The sequence below is a fragment of the Canis lupus genome, chromosome 16 (assembly GCF_048164855.1).
Source record: "Canis lupus baileyi chromosome 16, mCanLup2.hap1, whole genome shotgun sequence".
Taxonomy (NCBI): Eukaryota; Metazoa; Chordata; class Mammalia; order Carnivora; family Canidae; genus Canis; species Canis lupus.
The window spans coordinates 25,285,299-25,302,607 of record NC_132853.1 but is presented as its reverse complement, the minus strand read 5'-3'; the positions used below and the strand labels follow the sequence as shown (position 1 = coordinate 25,302,607).

The 17,309-nt window shown below is 40.1% G+C and overlaps 1 protein-coding gene across 13 annotated transcripts in view; it reads right to left on the bottom strand.

The window, feature by feature from the left end:
- Positions 1-12,100, bottom strand: part of BCAS3 (BCAS3 microtubule associated cell migration factor) — a 592,168-nt gene extending 580,068 nt beyond the window's left edge. For 4 of the 13 annotated variants that reach the window (XR_012008696.1, XM_072779640.1, XM_072779639.1 and 1 more), the window contains exons 1-4: positions 11,665-12,100; positions 10,149-10,236; positions 7,324-7,378; positions 1,422-1,497 (exon numbers count right to left, since the gene is read on the bottom strand). Coding sequence is in view for 10 of the 13 variants with exons in the window: in XM_072779640.1 (XP_072635741.1) it covers positions 1,422-1,497; positions 7,324-7,378; positions 10,149-10,219 (202 nt within the window). In the remaining 3 variants the exon portion in view is untranslated. The remainder of the gene's footprint in view (positions 1-1,421; positions 1,498-7,323; positions 7,379-10,148; positions 10,237-11,664) is intronic. The other 9 variants (XR_012008698.1, XR_012008697.1, XM_072779646.1 and 6 more) reach the window with 4 other exon arrangements.
- Positions 12,101-17,309: the final 5,209 nt, after the last annotated feature.

The following is a 17,309-nucleotide window of genomic DNA, read 5'->3' as shown; positions in this document are numbered from 1 at the left end:
ACACAGAGGAAATGCAGCCACTAACAGAGGAGAGGGAAGAGTACTCCTTCCTGTCTTCCTCTCGTTCAATTTCTCACCAGCGCCTCCCAAACTCAGAAAACAACAGACATGGTATCGTGGGCAACAGACACAGGACAGCCACCTTACAAGCAGCAACAATGAAATGGAATATAGAGGGTGCCTGGGTGGCTCAGTCAGTTAAGCATCTGCTTTCAGCCTGGGTCACGATCCTGGAGTGAAGAGACTGAGCCCCACATCAGGCTCCCTGCTCAGAGGGGCTCCCTGCTTTTTCCTCTCCCACTATCCCTCCCCCTGCTCTTTCTCTCTCTCTCAAATAAATAAAATCTTATAAAAAAAGAAAAAGAAAGAAATGGAATGTAGGAACATATATGAGAACAAAAGGCCCAATTCAGACATAACTCTGTTCAGGACTATTAATTAACAGTCCAAGTATTTGGACTATTAATTAATTAATAGTCCAAAAAGTTCAATAGTAATGATCACTATGCAGTTATAGGGGATCCCTGGGTGGCTCAGTGGTTTAGCGCCTGCCTTTGGCCCAGGGTGTGATCCTGGAGTCCCAGGACCGAGTCCCACATCGGGCTCCCTGCGTGGAGCCTGCTTCTCCCTCTGCCTGAGTCTCTGACTCTCTCTCTGTGTCTCTCATGAATAAATAAATAAAAACTTTAAAAAAAAAAAAACTATGCAGTTATAAATCCTACACATCTGATCAAACCTGAATAATTGGGATCCCTGGGTGGCGCAGCGGTTTGGCGCCTGCCTTTGGCCCAGGGCGCGATCCTGGAGTCCCGGGATCGAGTCCCACGTCAGGCTCCCGGTGCATGGAGCCTGTTTCTCCCTCCTCCTGTGCCTCTGCCTCTTTCTCTCTCTCTCTCTATGTCTATCATAAATAAATAAATAAATCTTTAAAAAAAATAAAAAAAAAAAAAAAAAAAAAAAAAAAAACCTGAATAATTTATTTTCTAAGAAATCTATGTCCTAGGCACTATATGTTATAGCTAATTTCAGATTTGTACAATAGAATATCAGTTCCAATGAAGTTTCTGTAGCGTGATTATGTTACTTTTTAAATTAAAAATGAATTTATTCGGGCAGCCCAGATGGCTCAGCGGTTTAGCACCACCTTTGGCCCAAGGTGTGATCCTGGAGACCCAGGATTGAGTCCTACGTCGGGCTCCCTGCATAGAGCCTGCTCTGTCTCTGCCTCTCTCTCTCTTTCTCTATCTGTCTCTCATGAATAAATAAAATCTTTAAATAAATAAATAAAAATGAATCTATTTTGAAAACTAAACAGTTGCTGTAAGAGAAAGTAACCCAACTGAAGTTAAGAGTTCTCTTATGGAATCAAGTCAACCCCAAACAAGCATAATTCATAAGTCCCAAAAAAGTTAAAACCATACCATTTAAATCTGCATTTTCAAATCTGACCCAGACTATTTTCTCCTTTTCTTCTGTTAGAGGTGTTCCACTGTAAGCCTGCATAGTAAACAGAAATGTTTGAATAAAAATGTTTTACAGCTCTAATATTACTGATGTTCAAGACAAAAACTAACTTAGATAAAACCAACCTTATCCCTCTCCAATTTCACCAATCCTACATCTTGGGAACCAGCACATTTTGTGATATTTTTATTCCTAAAGAAAGTTATCTAGGAGACTGACAATCTTGATTAAAGGAATTTAAACTATTAAAAAATTGCAGAAACCTAAAATATGATGATCACAGTCTATTAAGAAGCATCAGTATATGGGCAGCCCCGGTGGCGCAGCGGTTTAGCGCCGCCTGAAGCCCGGGGTGTGATCCTGGAGATCAGGGATTGAGTCCCACATCAGGCTTCCTGCATGGAGCCTGCTTTCTCCCTCTGCCTGTGTCTCTGCCTCTCTCTCGCTCTCTCTGAATAAATAAATAAATAAATAAACCTTAAAAAAAAAAAAAGAAGAAGAAGAAGCATCAGTATAATGCAAAGGCACTCAAAAAACTAAATCAACCCCTATGTTGGCCAACAAATAAGAAGGCTTAAGAAATAAACAAAACTACCATGTGTATCTATTTAGTCTCAGGTGTTTATGATCAGGTAGTTACACTCTACCTAGAATTTTCAAAGTATTACTTCCAGCTTGCCTTCAGTTCCAGTTGGAAGGCAAGGGCCAGAGTTGGGGATGAAAAAAAAGTACAGTATTACTTTTTGTGTCTTTGGTCTGGCTTCTAGACCCATCCTATTAGCTGGTTTCTGCAGGCCTGCAAGGTTCACAAAGATAAGCATAAACTGCCATGAAATCATAAGAAAAGTGTCAAGGGTATCCATCAGTATTCAAAGGGAGTCATCTCTCCACAAAGCAAATGTTTCTAAAGTTTTTAAACACTATATATATTTACAAGTATTTAGAATGTCAACAAAAGACCTTTTCAATTATAAAGTGGTACTCAGTTCACAAAACAATGATTTAACATAAGCTATACCAGAAGCATACAAAAACTACCATCCTGCATATAATCTGAGTTATATGTGACCTGCTTTAAATTTCCATACCAATTTACAGCCCCTGTACTGCATCATACAAAGTATTAATTTGTATGATAACTGAAAATCATCTACATTGAAAATACTATTAAAAGAATTACTTTAATAGATTTACAACAGAAATGATCTTACAAATCCTTACAACTTCATTGTCTTAAAAAAAAGTGAGATGTGTATCAGGTAATCAATTCCTTTGGAGAAGAGGGAAGCCTACATTAGAGCCAGCTAATTCATAACTTTATCTTCGACCACTACGTCCTCGCCTACTTCCTCGTCTTTGGTCTTGCTCTTCTCATCTTTGAAAACTTTTTTAAAAATATACTTTAGGGGTGCATGGGTGGTTCATCGGTTAAGCGTCTGCCTTCATCTCAAGGCGTGATCTAGGGTCCCGGGAGCCAGGCCTGGGCCAGGCTCCCTGCCCAGGGAGAGGTGTGCTTCTCCCTCTCCCTCTGCCTCTCCCCTTCACCCCTGGCCTCTCCCTGCCCACACTTGTGTGCTCTCTCTCACTCACTCTCTCAAAATATTTTTAAAAATAAACTATGGGATCCCTGGGTGGCGCAGCGGTTTGGCGCCTGCCTTTGGCCCAGGGCGCGATCCTGGAGACCCGGGATCGAATCCCACGTCGGGCTCCTGGTGCATGGAGCCTGCTTCTCCCTCTGCCTGTGTCTCTGCCTCTCTCTCTCTCTCTCTGTGACTATCATAAATAAATTTAAAAAAAAAAAAAAAAAAAAAAAAAATAAACTATATTTCAGAGTAATTTTAATTATTAAATATAGGGCAGAGTTCCCAGCCCTATACTCCCTCAGCCAGTTTCCCCTAATGTTAACTATCTAAAAAATCCAGCCTTACCATGCATGGCCCATTTGTCAAAACTATGACACTGACATTGATGCAGTATTATTAATTAAACCCCAGACTTTATTTGGATTTTATCAGTTTTTCCACTAATGTCCTATCCCTGTCCCAACATCCAATCTAGAATAGCACAGTGCATTTAAGACAACTTCTTTTTTTCCCCCACATCGCACTCTCCTTTAAACTGGTAAAGCAATAACGTTTTTCAAAACTGTCTTTAGGATAGTATATTTATTATAAGGCTGCTTATCACCTGCAGCATTATTCAACATTCCCCGAATTCTTTTGCAACATTTACAGGATGCTCTCCTTTGATTTCTGAGCAATATGCAAAACAAAACAAAGCTGAATGAGGTCTTTCAGTATTCTGAAAATTCTTGTTTCTTGAACTTCTTTTCTTTCCCCTTGGGGGGGGTAGAATAAGACTTTCAAAACAAGCCTTGTATATTTTTGCTTTGTCTTCAAGTTTCCCTCTCTCCTTAGCAGACACAGTATTCTTTACTAAGCATTCTTGAGACAATTCTGTGAGGCTAAGGCATTTGAGGGCTGCTTCTTGTGTGCCTTCCTGAAGGTCTGCATGAAGGTGGCATGTGTAAGGTATTTTACTCTAAGTGAAGCACATACTTACCCACCACCCATCCACCTTTCACTTGCTATCTTAATGTAGGTCAGAGCACCAATTATTAGCCTTCTTTATTCAACCAAGATCCAGCTACTTTAGCCTATTTATTTATTTATTTATTTATTCATGAGAGACACACACAGAGAGAGAGTCAGAGACACAGGCAGAGGGAGAAGCAGGCTCCATGCAGGGAGCCCGATGAGGGACTCGATCCCCGGTCTCCAGAATCACGCCGTGGGCTGAAGGCAGCGCTAAACCACTGAGCCACCGGGGCTGCCCTAGCCCTCTTATTTAGAATCAAAACTTTCACCCCCTTATTTACAGGATTTATTCATTTCTCCTTTTATTCCTTACCAGGTTTCTAACATATCCACACATTCATAAGCATAAAGTTATTGCTGACCTTTATTTTTTTAATTGTTGAACTTTAAAAGGCACAGTTACAATCACTATAGATAAGCTCTATTTATATGCTGTATGAATATATTTTACTTTTTTTACTGTAGAGAAAATAACCTTCATTGTGCCAAAAAGTATAATTTCTAATTACAGCAAATCACTCTATAGGGATCACATACCATAATTTGTTTAACTGCTACTGATAATTGGGCTGGCTACAATGTTCTACACTGAAAATGCAGAACTTTCACACACACTGAAAAGCTCTGAGCCTTGGGGCACCTGGGTGGCTCAGAGGCTGAGCATCTGCCTTTGGCTCATGTCGTGATCCCCAGGTCCTGAAATCAAGTCCCTCATCAGGCTCCCCGCAGGGAACATGCTTCTTCCTCTGCCTATGTCTCTGCCTCTCTCTGTCTCTCTCATGAATAAATAAATAAAATCTTAAAAAAAGTTCTGAGCCTTAACTTTCTTCTTTACTGAATTATTTTTTAGCAGATGTTCATAGGTAAAATTATTAGAATAAAGAGCATAGCTAAGGGCATCTACTAGTCATAGTAACATCTGTTGAACACAATGGGAATTCACTCTCTGTAATAGCTGAAGAAGTCGACACTAGTCTAATAACACATTTTCTCCCTTTTGTGGGTATCTGGAAACTCAGAGAATAATCTCTAAGCTCTAGGAATTTGATGATTTCCAGAATAGGAGTTGGAACACATCAGCAAAAAATATAATTTTCCAAACGGCTGAATGCAAAGTACCACTGGGGGATTCTGGATTAAATGTGAAAAAAAGAGGCCACAGGTCACCAAATCTGGCCCGCCACCTATGTTTATAAGTAAAGTTTTATTTTAATACAGCCATGCCTTTTCCTTTACATAAAAAGCAGTGTCAAGTAGTTGCAACAGATATTATATGAACTGCAAAACTTATCTAGCCCTTTACAGAAAGTTTGCTAACTGCTGCACAAGATCATGAAGCCTTAAGGAAAGGCACCAAATATCCCTTCAACTTAACACAGTGCCTGGCCCATAGTGGGTACTCAAGTCAATGTCTGCTGCCTGTATTTTTACTTTCTTTCCAGGGTAAACAGAAAAATGACTTGTATAAAATAAATTTCTTGAATAAATATTCTAATTCTTAAATCCATAACTACAACTTTACTTACATAGCTGCTACTCTGATCCAAATCTTCATAATCAATTGTATAGATTATCCCCTTCCTCACTTATAATGCTCAAAAAACTAAATCTTCTACCTCCAGCATTTTTACCCTATCAGTTTTAACAGCTCCCTATTTTTAATCTATTAGTCAATCTGGTATTCTTATTTCTCTCTATTCCCTTAAAGCTCTCACCACAGCCTCTCTCCTCCAGCCAATAAAAACTGCTTGCTACGCAGGGTTTCCACCAACACAAAAGGTGCCTTTGTAAAAATGTGATTAAAGAGGCACTCTAGGGGTAGGCAAATGACAAAACTTTTTAAATGCCCCTTCTTTGGAACTACCTCATGCCAGGGCTCAGGGTTTAAGAGAAAGAGCAGTTTGTAGAAACCAGGTTGGATTTCAGCCCCCGGATGCTCTCTAGAACTGGCATTCCATGCAGAGTCCAAGATGCTCTGCCGCCGCAGCAACTCTGTTGCCCTACCATACCCAGCTAGCCCGTTTCCTCCAACATTAAATACCCAACCTTTCCGTTCATTTCAACTGCTATTTCCAGTGTCCTTTAGAATTTGACTCTTTCACTCTTTCTTTGCTATGCATTCTCTTAGCAATTACATATTCAGTCTGCACTATCATGTATAACACTTACTGATATGCTGCTGTAATCTCTGCTTGTTTCAGCAACTTGACTTCCCTTAGTAACCAAGTTCCTCAGAAAAGGAAAACATTTATCATTCCTTACATGCCCCAGAGACCTTGTCATTGTGACCTATTTCCATTAAAGTTATCTGAATGTGATAAGGGAGTACCCACATTCTCTGATACCTTCCCTTATTTGATAAATACAACTTATGTAATATAACTGAAGTCTGGGTTTTAGACTTTCCTAGGATGCTGTCAGAAAGCTGGGACATTGGATCTATGAATTCCTGTTTTGAACAGCACAGTTAAGATACCCTGGCAGTCAGGAAATGCTGACACCACCACAAGGAGAAAATACCTTTCCCTTCAGGAGTTCCACTCAACAGAGCTTCCCACAGCCACTGTTCCACAAGAATCACTGGAGGTTCTCACTACAGACACAAGTTACTAGATGCCACCTTGATTCCACTGAGTCAAACTCTCTGGGACGGGGCCTGGAAATTATTATTTTTAACACACATGCCAAGTGATACTTATGTTAAATCTGGACAACAGTGCACTAGATATGATCCCAAGAGGGCTGCTCTCATTCCTTATTCTTACACTTATATAGAGAGAACTCTAAGCTAAAGTAACAAGGCATACTCCACTTGGCATAAATATACTGCTCAATATGAAGGACATGTAGATTTGTGCTCAGTGTGGTATTTAGTTAATATACTATCTAGTTAATGATATGCAAAATATATACTTTGCTTTCATCACTTCAGACAGGCAACATTTAACTAGGACAAGAGAAAGGTTCTGGAAATAGAACCCAACTACAGAGTCCCAAGTCCTATCTCTCAACTAACATCTCACCTTGATTCCTCTTAGAGAGCAAGTCCTGAGGAATAATAATTGTGCCACTATCAGTACAAAACTAAGGAACATGTAATACTAACAAGTAAAGTTCTACCCTGCCAATGCTCAGGATGCTAAAACATCAAAAGTCTTTCTGAAGTTGTTGATACTAGTGTCAAGTTTAGGAAAGAGAACATTTCAGAACTTTCCTGGCCAATGGTAAAATCGACTATTTCTGAAACTATGCAGACACTTACCTGTGGCACAACATCCTGTAGAAAAGTCACGACACTTTCCATGTAGGACTGCTCCCTGCAAAAGGGTGAAATGGATAAAAATTTATCCTCACAGCTTAAAACAAAACATGGAAAAGCTCTTTCTACAAGCCCTCATAAAGTTACTCATAATATAAAAAAAAAGAAAAAAGACTAACTCTCATCAACCGGTAATTCTGCTATCCCACTCTCTAGTTTCTTTGTAGACGTTACTAAATGAAATGCAAGTGATATATTAATATTTTTTAACATTATCTATTCTGAAAAGTCATGCTCTCTTAATTTGACATAGATATTCTAACCTGTATTTGAAGGAGTGATGACACAAGGCTAAAGTAGGACCTTCCTCCTCCTGAGTCAAAGCAAAAGAATTCCCCAGTCAGGGCAAGAAAAAACTGTGGCTGATGACTCAGTATGTAGTGACCTTCTCTTTAGATTGGTTATGTACCTAGTCCCTTACCTGTTTATAGGAAAACCAATCCGTATTTTGCTGCAGGCATAGGCACTAAGAGATACTAGGAAGTCCTCACAGAACTTTTGCCGTAGGTGAGACATGAGAAAATATTAAAATGCATAAGTGAAGAAAAATGATACTGTTAAGGTCACTAAGATATTTTAAATGGGAAGTATATGGATACCAGGAAGTGGGAAAAAAAAATCCTTCAAGATACCAAATCAAATTCATTTCATTTCATGTGAAAAATTACATTTGAAGAAACTCCTCTGAGTTATCCTAAATCCTATAAAAAAGCAATATGCCTTAGATGGCTACAAAAACTGATTAGGCGGAAAAAACAAAAACACACACACAATTTGATTAGGCCTGCCTCTCCAACCTCATTTTTCTGCCACTGTCCTCACTCTGCTTGGGTCATACACAACTTCCATTCCTAGAATACACCAGGCTCTTGGAGTCAAGACCTTTACGCCAGCTTTCTTTCTGCCTGGACTCCTTCCCATACTCCTCCATCCCTTTCATTTCTCCAGCTTAAGTGGCACCTCCTCAGAGAGGCCCTTCCTGACAGCCTGAAGTCAGACTCCCCACTGTCATTCTCTATCCTAGCACACTGTGTGTACTGTCAAAGCATGTAATCTCTTTACTTATTTACTGTTTCCTCCACTAGACTGTAAACTCTACTGCAGAGAGGACTCCAACTCTTATACTTACTTTCTATCTCCAGAATCTATAAGCCAGTACTGCAGGCATGGAGTAGATGCTTGAGCATTATTTGTTAAAAGAGTACAACTTAATAAGAGATTTTTTTGAAAACACTAAAATTATGTGTTGAATAACAAAAAGCCATATAAGTTGAATACTATTTAGTGAGGCAACATACAATACTGCCAAAGCACACAGACTCTGGAGACAAATCTGGTTTGATCCAGGCTCTCTTTCTTGGCTGTTCCCAAGGACAATTTACTTAATTTCTCCCTGCTTTGGCTTTCTCACCTGTAAAATGAAGACTGAAAGAGTACCTAATTCATAGCTAATAATATGTCATGGTCCACAGTTAGCAAAAAAATATGGCCCGGGGAAATACAGGAGGGGAAAAAAGAAGTATTATAGAAAAATACTTAGGGGATCCCTGGGTGGCGCAGCAGTTTGGTGCCTGCCTTTGGCCCAGGGCGCGATCCTGGAGACCCGGGATCGAATCCCACATCAGGCTCCCGGTGCATGGAGCCTGCTTCTCCCTCTGCCTGTGTCTCTGCCTCTCTCTCTCTCTCTCTCTCTGTGACTATCATAAATAAATAAAAAATTTTTAAAAAATATTGAAAAATACTGGGACACGCGGGTGGCTCAGCGGTTGAACGTCTGCCTTTGGCTCAGGGCAAGATCCTGGGGTCGGGATCAAGTCCCGCATCAGGCTCCTTGCTGGGAGCCGGCTTCTCTCTCTCTCCCTTCCCCCCACCCTCCCCCTCTCTGTGTGTATCTCTCATGAATAAATAAATAAAATATTTCAAAAAATAAAAATAAAAAAATAAAATGTACCTTTGATTCTAATCGCCCAAACTCTATTCAGCCTTTAAAGTACACTAAATAAAACATTTCAAAAAATAAAAATAAAAAAAATAAAATGTACCTTTGATTCTAATCGCCCAAACTCTATTCAGCCTTTAAAGTACACTATGTTAACTTCTTAATAAAACCCTTTAGGATCTAAAATACTAAAATATTTCCACTGAATACTCCCACTAAAAAACTCCTTTGCAATTCTCTTATTTTGCTAGCATCTTTTTTACTGATTATAGTGACTCCAGGTATACATATCTTAAAACCACATTAGATCATATGCTCCTAGATATGATCTAGATAAATAGGCTTTGGCAAAGAACACTTAAAATACAGAATGTACTCTTTATGACACTGACTGAAACTTTCTGACTGAGACCTAGATAAGAGACACATTATACATCAGGATCTGGTCAACATATACATACAAATGAATAGCGTGTGTCACAAAAGAATACTCCCAATATTATGTACTATTTTTATGTTTAATTTTTTAAGTAATGTCCTGATCCACTGAATTGATTTAATGAGCCACCAATTTTTGAACCTGGAGTTTAAAAAAACATTACTCTTTAGGATTTAGCACAGTACTTTTGATGTACCCTATAAATGTGAATACATTAACTTGATCCTCCATTATTCGTTTTCTTTGGCCTTGGCAATATTTATCATCCTGTAAAGCCAAAATTAAGTAGATTCTACAAAAGTAATCAATGTTCAGGAAGGAAACCTGAATGTTAGTTACTATGCTGAGCAAATTTTCTTTAGCTTTTAGGCTTATCTGAAATTTGCTTACGTGACAGCCTGGGGGCGAACCACAACTCCACCAGTACAACGACTGGGTCTTCTCGGAGAATCTGTAGCCATAGCTTCATTCACTAAACCTGTTGCCAGCACAAAGAGTTTAAAAAATGGATCATTATTGTTGGGGATAGATGTTTATGATTGCTCACTAGAGATCCCTTACCGAAAATGCCTAAAATGCAGGAAACCCTCCCAGTAATTCCCATTACATCAAAAAGGGGAGCAATTAGGAGAGGAAGTAGATAAAGTAGTTTTCTAACTATCATGACATTTTATTTGGACTAAGCCTCAGAACCAAAAAACTAGTTAAGACTCTTTCTGGTCCCTCTGCTCCACTGTTAACATAAGCTAGAAAGGTAAGAGATGGAAAGTCTAGCACAAGACCTCTATAAAAATAAATGTGCTAAAAATAATAATAAAAATAAAAATAAATGTGCTATCTCTAATTAAAGCCAAAATTAAAGAATGTACTAAAATCTTGAGATAGTGAAAATACACATGGCACAGTATTTGAAGACCTAATGGAAGAGTAAGGTAATTAATATCTTCCAACTAAGACAAATGGGAATCTATGAGCAAGACTGCAGATTATAACTATGTATGGTGATAGACGTTAACTAGACTTATTGTGGTGAACATTTCACAATACGTACAAATATCAAAAGATTATGTTGTACACCTAAAACTAATATAATGTTATATGTCAATTATAGCTACCAAAAAAAAGGGGGGGGGGCTGCATGGTCTATAATTTAAGAAGAGTTTTTAAATCATATTTGTCAATCCTCTGCTATTGTAACCTAAACACGAGAATCTAAACAAATAATAAAATCTTATATGACATTAGAAGCCCCTTATCCTTTCCTGTCACATCGCTGAACCCTGATCCTTGAATGTCCAATCAGCATCTGAATCACTAGGAAGGTTTTAAGAGCATCTAGTGTACTTGGTTAAGGTTAAAAGAGGATTGACAGCAATATTAACGATCTCTTACAGGGCTCAGGAAAGTCCACAGCCTGGAACTAATCTTGAAAGCCCCTAAAACCATCACTTCTAAGTAGGGAGTATTTCAACACCTTATTTGAAAATTCCCAAACTGATGGGTCCCATCTGCTACAACAAAAACACCCTCTGCCCCACGCAGCCCAGGTACGTATCTTCGCCACTAGCCCCTCAGTCCACTCATTTCCATTCCACCCCTTATTTCCCGAAACACAGCCTCTCAAGACATGTCCTTTAAGGGCCCTGTCTCCTGAGGACGACCCTCGCCAGCCCCTCAGGCCCTACTTCCCCGAAAGACACTAACACAGCTCTGCCCACTTAACCTCCAACGCGGAGCCACCGCTGCCCCCCGCCGCCCTCTGGCCCCTTGCCCTTCCTCCCCTCCCCCTCCGATCTCGACAGCTCTCCGTCGTCGAATCCCTGCCAGCCGAGCCCGCTCCCCTCACGCTGCTGGCCCCTCATCCCCTCCAAGCCTCCCCAAAGCCACAGCCCCGCCAGCCTCTCACCGGCCGCCCCGCCGGTAAACGCTGTTCTCCAGCTCAAGGCTCACTGTTTGGAGTCTCCCCTTGTGATTGACGGCCACCACTTCCTACCACGCCTCGGCGGAACTACTTCTCTAGCCAATCCCAGAAGGAAGCTGGCGGCGGCCGGGCACCGCCCTTGGAGGTCAGCTTCGCCAACCAGCAAGTAGAAAAGAGGCGGACCCGCCTCCTGAGTTTAGCCAATCCGCTGGGGCTCCAGGGAAAACAAAACAGTATGTAAGTTCGGGTGAAGCCGAGCTGTCAGGTTCGGTTGCGAACGCAGGCGAGCAGGGGGAGGCAGGAACACGTCTGTTTTTCCTTGCAGACAGCACACCTCCGTGGCTTTGTCAAAAAGAATCATACCCCAGACTCCTATGCGCTTCAGCCGAGCGTCCCGGGATGCGAGCCGGAGGTCGGGGAACTGGTCTGTTTACATCGAATTCTCGCGACAGCCGGTTCGAAGCCCAAAGCACGTGGACATGGCAGCTGCCAATCACTCCCTGCTGGCCACTCACCCATCCCGAACCCGCCTTCTGCCCCGCCCTTTTCGATGTGTTTACCTTCCGGGAGCCTAGGCTGGCGGGCGCGGTGGGCAGCCCTGGAGCCTCGGAGGTAGAGATGTAAGAGGGGCGCGGCCGGGCCGCGTGGCCATCTGACCGAGGTTTGTGCAGCCCGCCTGCCTCCTTCCTCACCTGTTTCCGTCTCCCCTCTAGAAAGGATTGCGATTTCGCTAGTGTTATTTGTCATCACGTACATTTCTTTTATACTAATGATAACAGTTATTGATTTATTGAACGAACGCCCAGCGCAGTCTTAAGCACTTCATAAGTATCATCCAAAGTAATACGGCGGTCCCACGAGGATATAGCTTATTAGGAGGCACGAGACTTGTAACAAATTGGCTGACACAGCTATAAAAACAGTGGATGGAAACAGAGGATGGAAAAGATTAGTGGAGAAACTACCTCCGCGGAGGTATGCAGTTAATCAGGTGCTGTACAGATGGATGATAGATACAGGTACAGCTGTAGATAGAGCCAAGAAACCTACCATTTGCTCTTGACGCTCTATCCGTGCCAATAAATAGCACAGCCAAAGTGCTATTTATCAGGCTAATGTTTGAGCATTGGCTAACAAAATATTCTGAACATTTATTTTCCACTACACACACAAATTCCGAGCACCGTCGGCCTTTTAAGATTTGCTTCCTACATGAAACCCACTAAAGGAGGAATCTTTCCAACATTCTAAATTCCTTTTGCTCTTATCGCTTTCTATCCCTGGCTTACTTCTTTGTTGTATTCGAAATGTTCTGGAGTTTCTCTTGTGCATATCTCATTTTCCCCAACTAGAAAGTAAAATTCTTCCTAGGCATTAGAAGACTAAAGTTGTCACATTGTTGAAACCCTCTTAACACTTATCAGCCCTGAGCACAACAGGTATTTAAAAATTCAAATTTATTTGAAATAATTACTGTTTTCATGTTGTCCAAATCCAAAGCAAGAATAAAGAGGAAATTCAGGGGTGCCTGGGTGGCTCAGTTGGTTAAGCCTCTCCCTTCTGTTCAGGTCATGATCCCTGGCTCCTGGGATCCAGCTCTGCCTAGGGCTCCCTGCTTAGGGGGAAGTCTACTTCTTCCTCTCTCAGTCCCCCTGCTTGTGCTTTCTTTCCCTGTCAAATAAAATCTTAAAGAGGAATCCAGAGGAAACCAATAGGTAATATTCACAAATGGAATAACCAGCATTTGTATAAGGCTATTAATTTTAAATAGCTGTTTCATATGTCTTGCTAAACTCCATAAAACTTTGACTATTCCCCTACAAAGTTATGGAAAAAAACAAAGAAACAAAAAATCATAAAGAATACCCTTGTACACAAGTTCACTCATTTATTTATTCAACAACTTTTTGAATACCTGTGAAGTGTCAGGCACGTTCTAAGCTCCAGAAAGAGAGCAATAAACAAATCAGTGTGCTTTCCTCAGCCAGAAAATATACATTCTGATGGGAAGACAGAAATATACAGAAAAATTCAAGTTGTGAAAATGCTATGGAAAAAATAGAATAAGCCAGATAAATAGATGACTTAATTTAGAGAGTCATTGGGGAAGGCCTCTCAGGAAACAACATTGGAACAAAGACTTTACTAAAGTATGTGAGAAAGCTTCTCTGAGAGAAAAGTGGTCCAGACAAAAGGAACAAGTACAAAGACCCTAAGATGAGAATAAATTTTGACAAGGAATGAGAAAGACCGTATAGTTTTTTTTTTAAGATTTTATTTATTTATTCACAAGAGACATGGAGAGAGAGAGAGAGAGAGAGAGGCAGAGGGAGAAGCAGGCTCCATGCAGGGAGCCTGATGTGGGATTTGATCCTGGGACTCCGGGATCATGACCTAATCTGAAGGCAGATGCTCAACCGCTGAGTCACCCAGGCATCCCAAGACCGTATAGTTTAAGCAAAGTGAAACAAGTAAAAAGTGACAGCAAACTACTTTGAAGAGGTAAGCAGTGGCCAGATGGAGTCTGGTCCTGTACAGAGTTATAAGGAGTTTCAGTTGTGTTCTAGGATGGGGATCTTGGAGGACTTGCAACCAGAAAGTATCATGATCATATTTACATTTCGAAAAGATGGTTTTAGTTACTGTACAGAGGATAAACTGCTGTCAAGGAGGAAACAAACATGGAAGAAGTGGGGCAAGTAGGAAAACTACTTCAGTAGACCAAGTGGGAGATGCAGTTTAGAACTGGTCATAGAAGTGAAGCACTAGAGGTGAAAAGTAGCCAACTTCAAAATATTTTGGAAGAGAGAATCAAAAGATCTTGATATTAGGTTGGTTGTGGGGTAGGGAAAAAAAGAGAATCGAGGATGATACCTATGTTTTGGGCTTGAACAACTAAGTGATGACATTTATGGGTAGGATGAACACTGGTGAAGTTACACATTTTTAGGGGGAGTGAATTTCTGTGCCTTGGTTTCATTCTTTATAAATTGTAAAAAGACTATTGTGAACCTCCTATGACTTTTCTGAGGAGTAAATAAATTCTAAATTCCTAGAACCAGTTAGAGGGGCACCTGGGTGGCTCAGTGGTGAGCATCTGCCTTTAGTTCAAGTCATGATCCCAGGGTCCTGGAATCCAGTCCGCATCAGGCTCCCCTCAGGGAACCTGCTTCTCCCTCTGCCTATGTCTCTGCCTTCCTCTGTGTGTCTCTCATGAATAAATAAATAAAATCTTTTTTTTTTAAAAAAGAACCAGTTAGAAATTTCTCCAAATTAACTAGTTCTAATTATGAATTAACCAACTATTTCTAATTACTCCTTTTTTTTTCTCCACAAAGATAATGTGAGTTTCTCTCATGAGACTTCAAACAAAGAGAAAATAAAATTTGTGAAGATCATTTTTTGAGTAGAAGTAACATGAGGGTACTCAGTACATATTGCTAGCGTATGAGTCATTTCAAAGCATTGGGATGTAGGGAAACTTTTCAACAATCTGTTCTTGTGGCTGAGCAATACCAGCTAGGAAACTAATTTTCAGCATGAAAGAGTGACTTCGAGCCAGAATTCCAGTTACTAAATGGTCCATTATAAAAAATCACTAATGACTAAAATTGCCCTGCAATATTGCCCTGCAATATGGCCCTGCAATACAAAAACAAAAATCTTCAGAAAATCATCAAGGAATTATCCATACGAAAACCAATTTTAAGATCACTTTACACTTTATTGTGAGTTTTCATTTCAGTAGGATTAGGATTCCTTTTTAGCCTCAAGCAAGCCATTGCCTCACTTAACCTAGCCACCAAAAACACTTGAACAATAATTACATGATTTAAGCAGTGACAAAATAATCTGATTTCACAAAGCACTATAATAAACATTAATTAATATTTAAGTTTTTAATCAAGTGAAAGGGAAAAAAACCAGAGGTTAAAAAAAAAAAATCATCAACATAGGCTTATCAGTTGTATCACTCTGGGGATTTTGATAAAAAGGGAGGCAATAAACATGTTATATAAGTAGAAAGTAATAGGAAACTAGTTGGGAAAGGGCATATGTGGAATATCTGTACCTTCTGCTCAATTTTGCCATGAACCTAAAACTGCTCTAAAAAAATAGTCTATTTTTAAAAATCACATTTCTCTAAACTCCTTCAACTGTGAGGAAAACTATACTAATTGCTCACTATATAGATTTTCTTTGGTGCGTTTATTAGGTTGAAACTTTTGAACACTACCTTTTGTAGTAAGCTCCTAAAGAGTAGAATTGCAAACATTGTAGAAAAGCAAAACCAATAAAGATCATATCACCTCATATCTATATAATTACAATAGAACCTGCCATTCGTCTGTCCTGCATGTTATGAGCATAACTGTGGCTTCTAAAACAGCATTTTCCCACATTTCTATTCAAAATTCTAAGTGTTTGTTTATTATGTTGAGTACCTTCGATCTCCACCCAGCAAATTCTCAGGCCCAGCAAAGTCTCTGAAGATATTGTCATTGTTTTCCTTTCATTCTCTTGAAACTAACTAGTATTTATAAAATAGCCATGTAATTTATCATCCTAACAGAGGCTCTATTAACAATTATACACATGGGGATCCCTGGGTGGTGCAGCTGTTTGGCGCCTGCCTTTGGCCCAGGGCGTGATCCTGGAGACCCGGGATCGAATCCCACATTGGGCTCCCAGTGCATGGAGCCTGCTTCTCCCTCTGCCTATGTCTCTGCCTCTCTCTCTCTCTCTCTCTCTGTGACTATCATAAATAAATAAAAATTAAAAACAAAAAAACAATTATACACATGCCCACCCACCTCCAAAAAAGTAAACTAGGACTGTCCCAGGCAAATCATGAAGTATGGTTTCCCTTTATCTCTGACACATTAGTGTAACGTCTCTAGTTGATTAATGTATGATTTTATTGTCTATTTAGATAACAGGTAAGCTCTTTAGCAGAAGGGATTATTTGTTTCATTTCTATTCTCCATAAAAGCTCTATTCATTAACAGGAAAAATTATATGTCAGAACCCCAACAATTTATCCTACAATCTGGAGTTTGTATTTATAATTGAAGGTATCCAAAAGTAGAACTGTTGACAGAGACCAAAAATTAATTTCATCAGCTGTCTTAATGATGACAATGGCATAGTTTAGCTTCCCCATATATGAATAATTCTAGATAAAAACTGCTTTAAAATCTGAGAAAACTAAATCTGTATTAACAGTTATGAGAAACTAAAAAATTAATAAAAATAATATTAGGTAACATTTATTTAGGGACGCCTGGGGGGCTCAGCAGTTGAGCCTGGGCCTTTGGCCCAGGGCGTGATCCTAGAGTCCGGGGATAGAGTCCCACACTGGGCTCCCTGCATGGAGCCTGCTTTTCCCTCTGCCTGTGTCTCTGCCTCTCTCTCTCTCTCTCTCTGTCTCTCATGAATAAATAAATAATCTTAAAAAAACACATTTATTTAGCTCTGTATGCTCGTCGTTGCAGTATTATTATCTACATTTTATAGATGAAGACCAAGACACAAAGATATCAAATTTTTTAGCTCCAAATGTAGGCACAGTGGTTGAAGTGCATGGTTCTCAAAACCCCAGCTTTCTCCTCAGAGAATTGGAAAGGGGA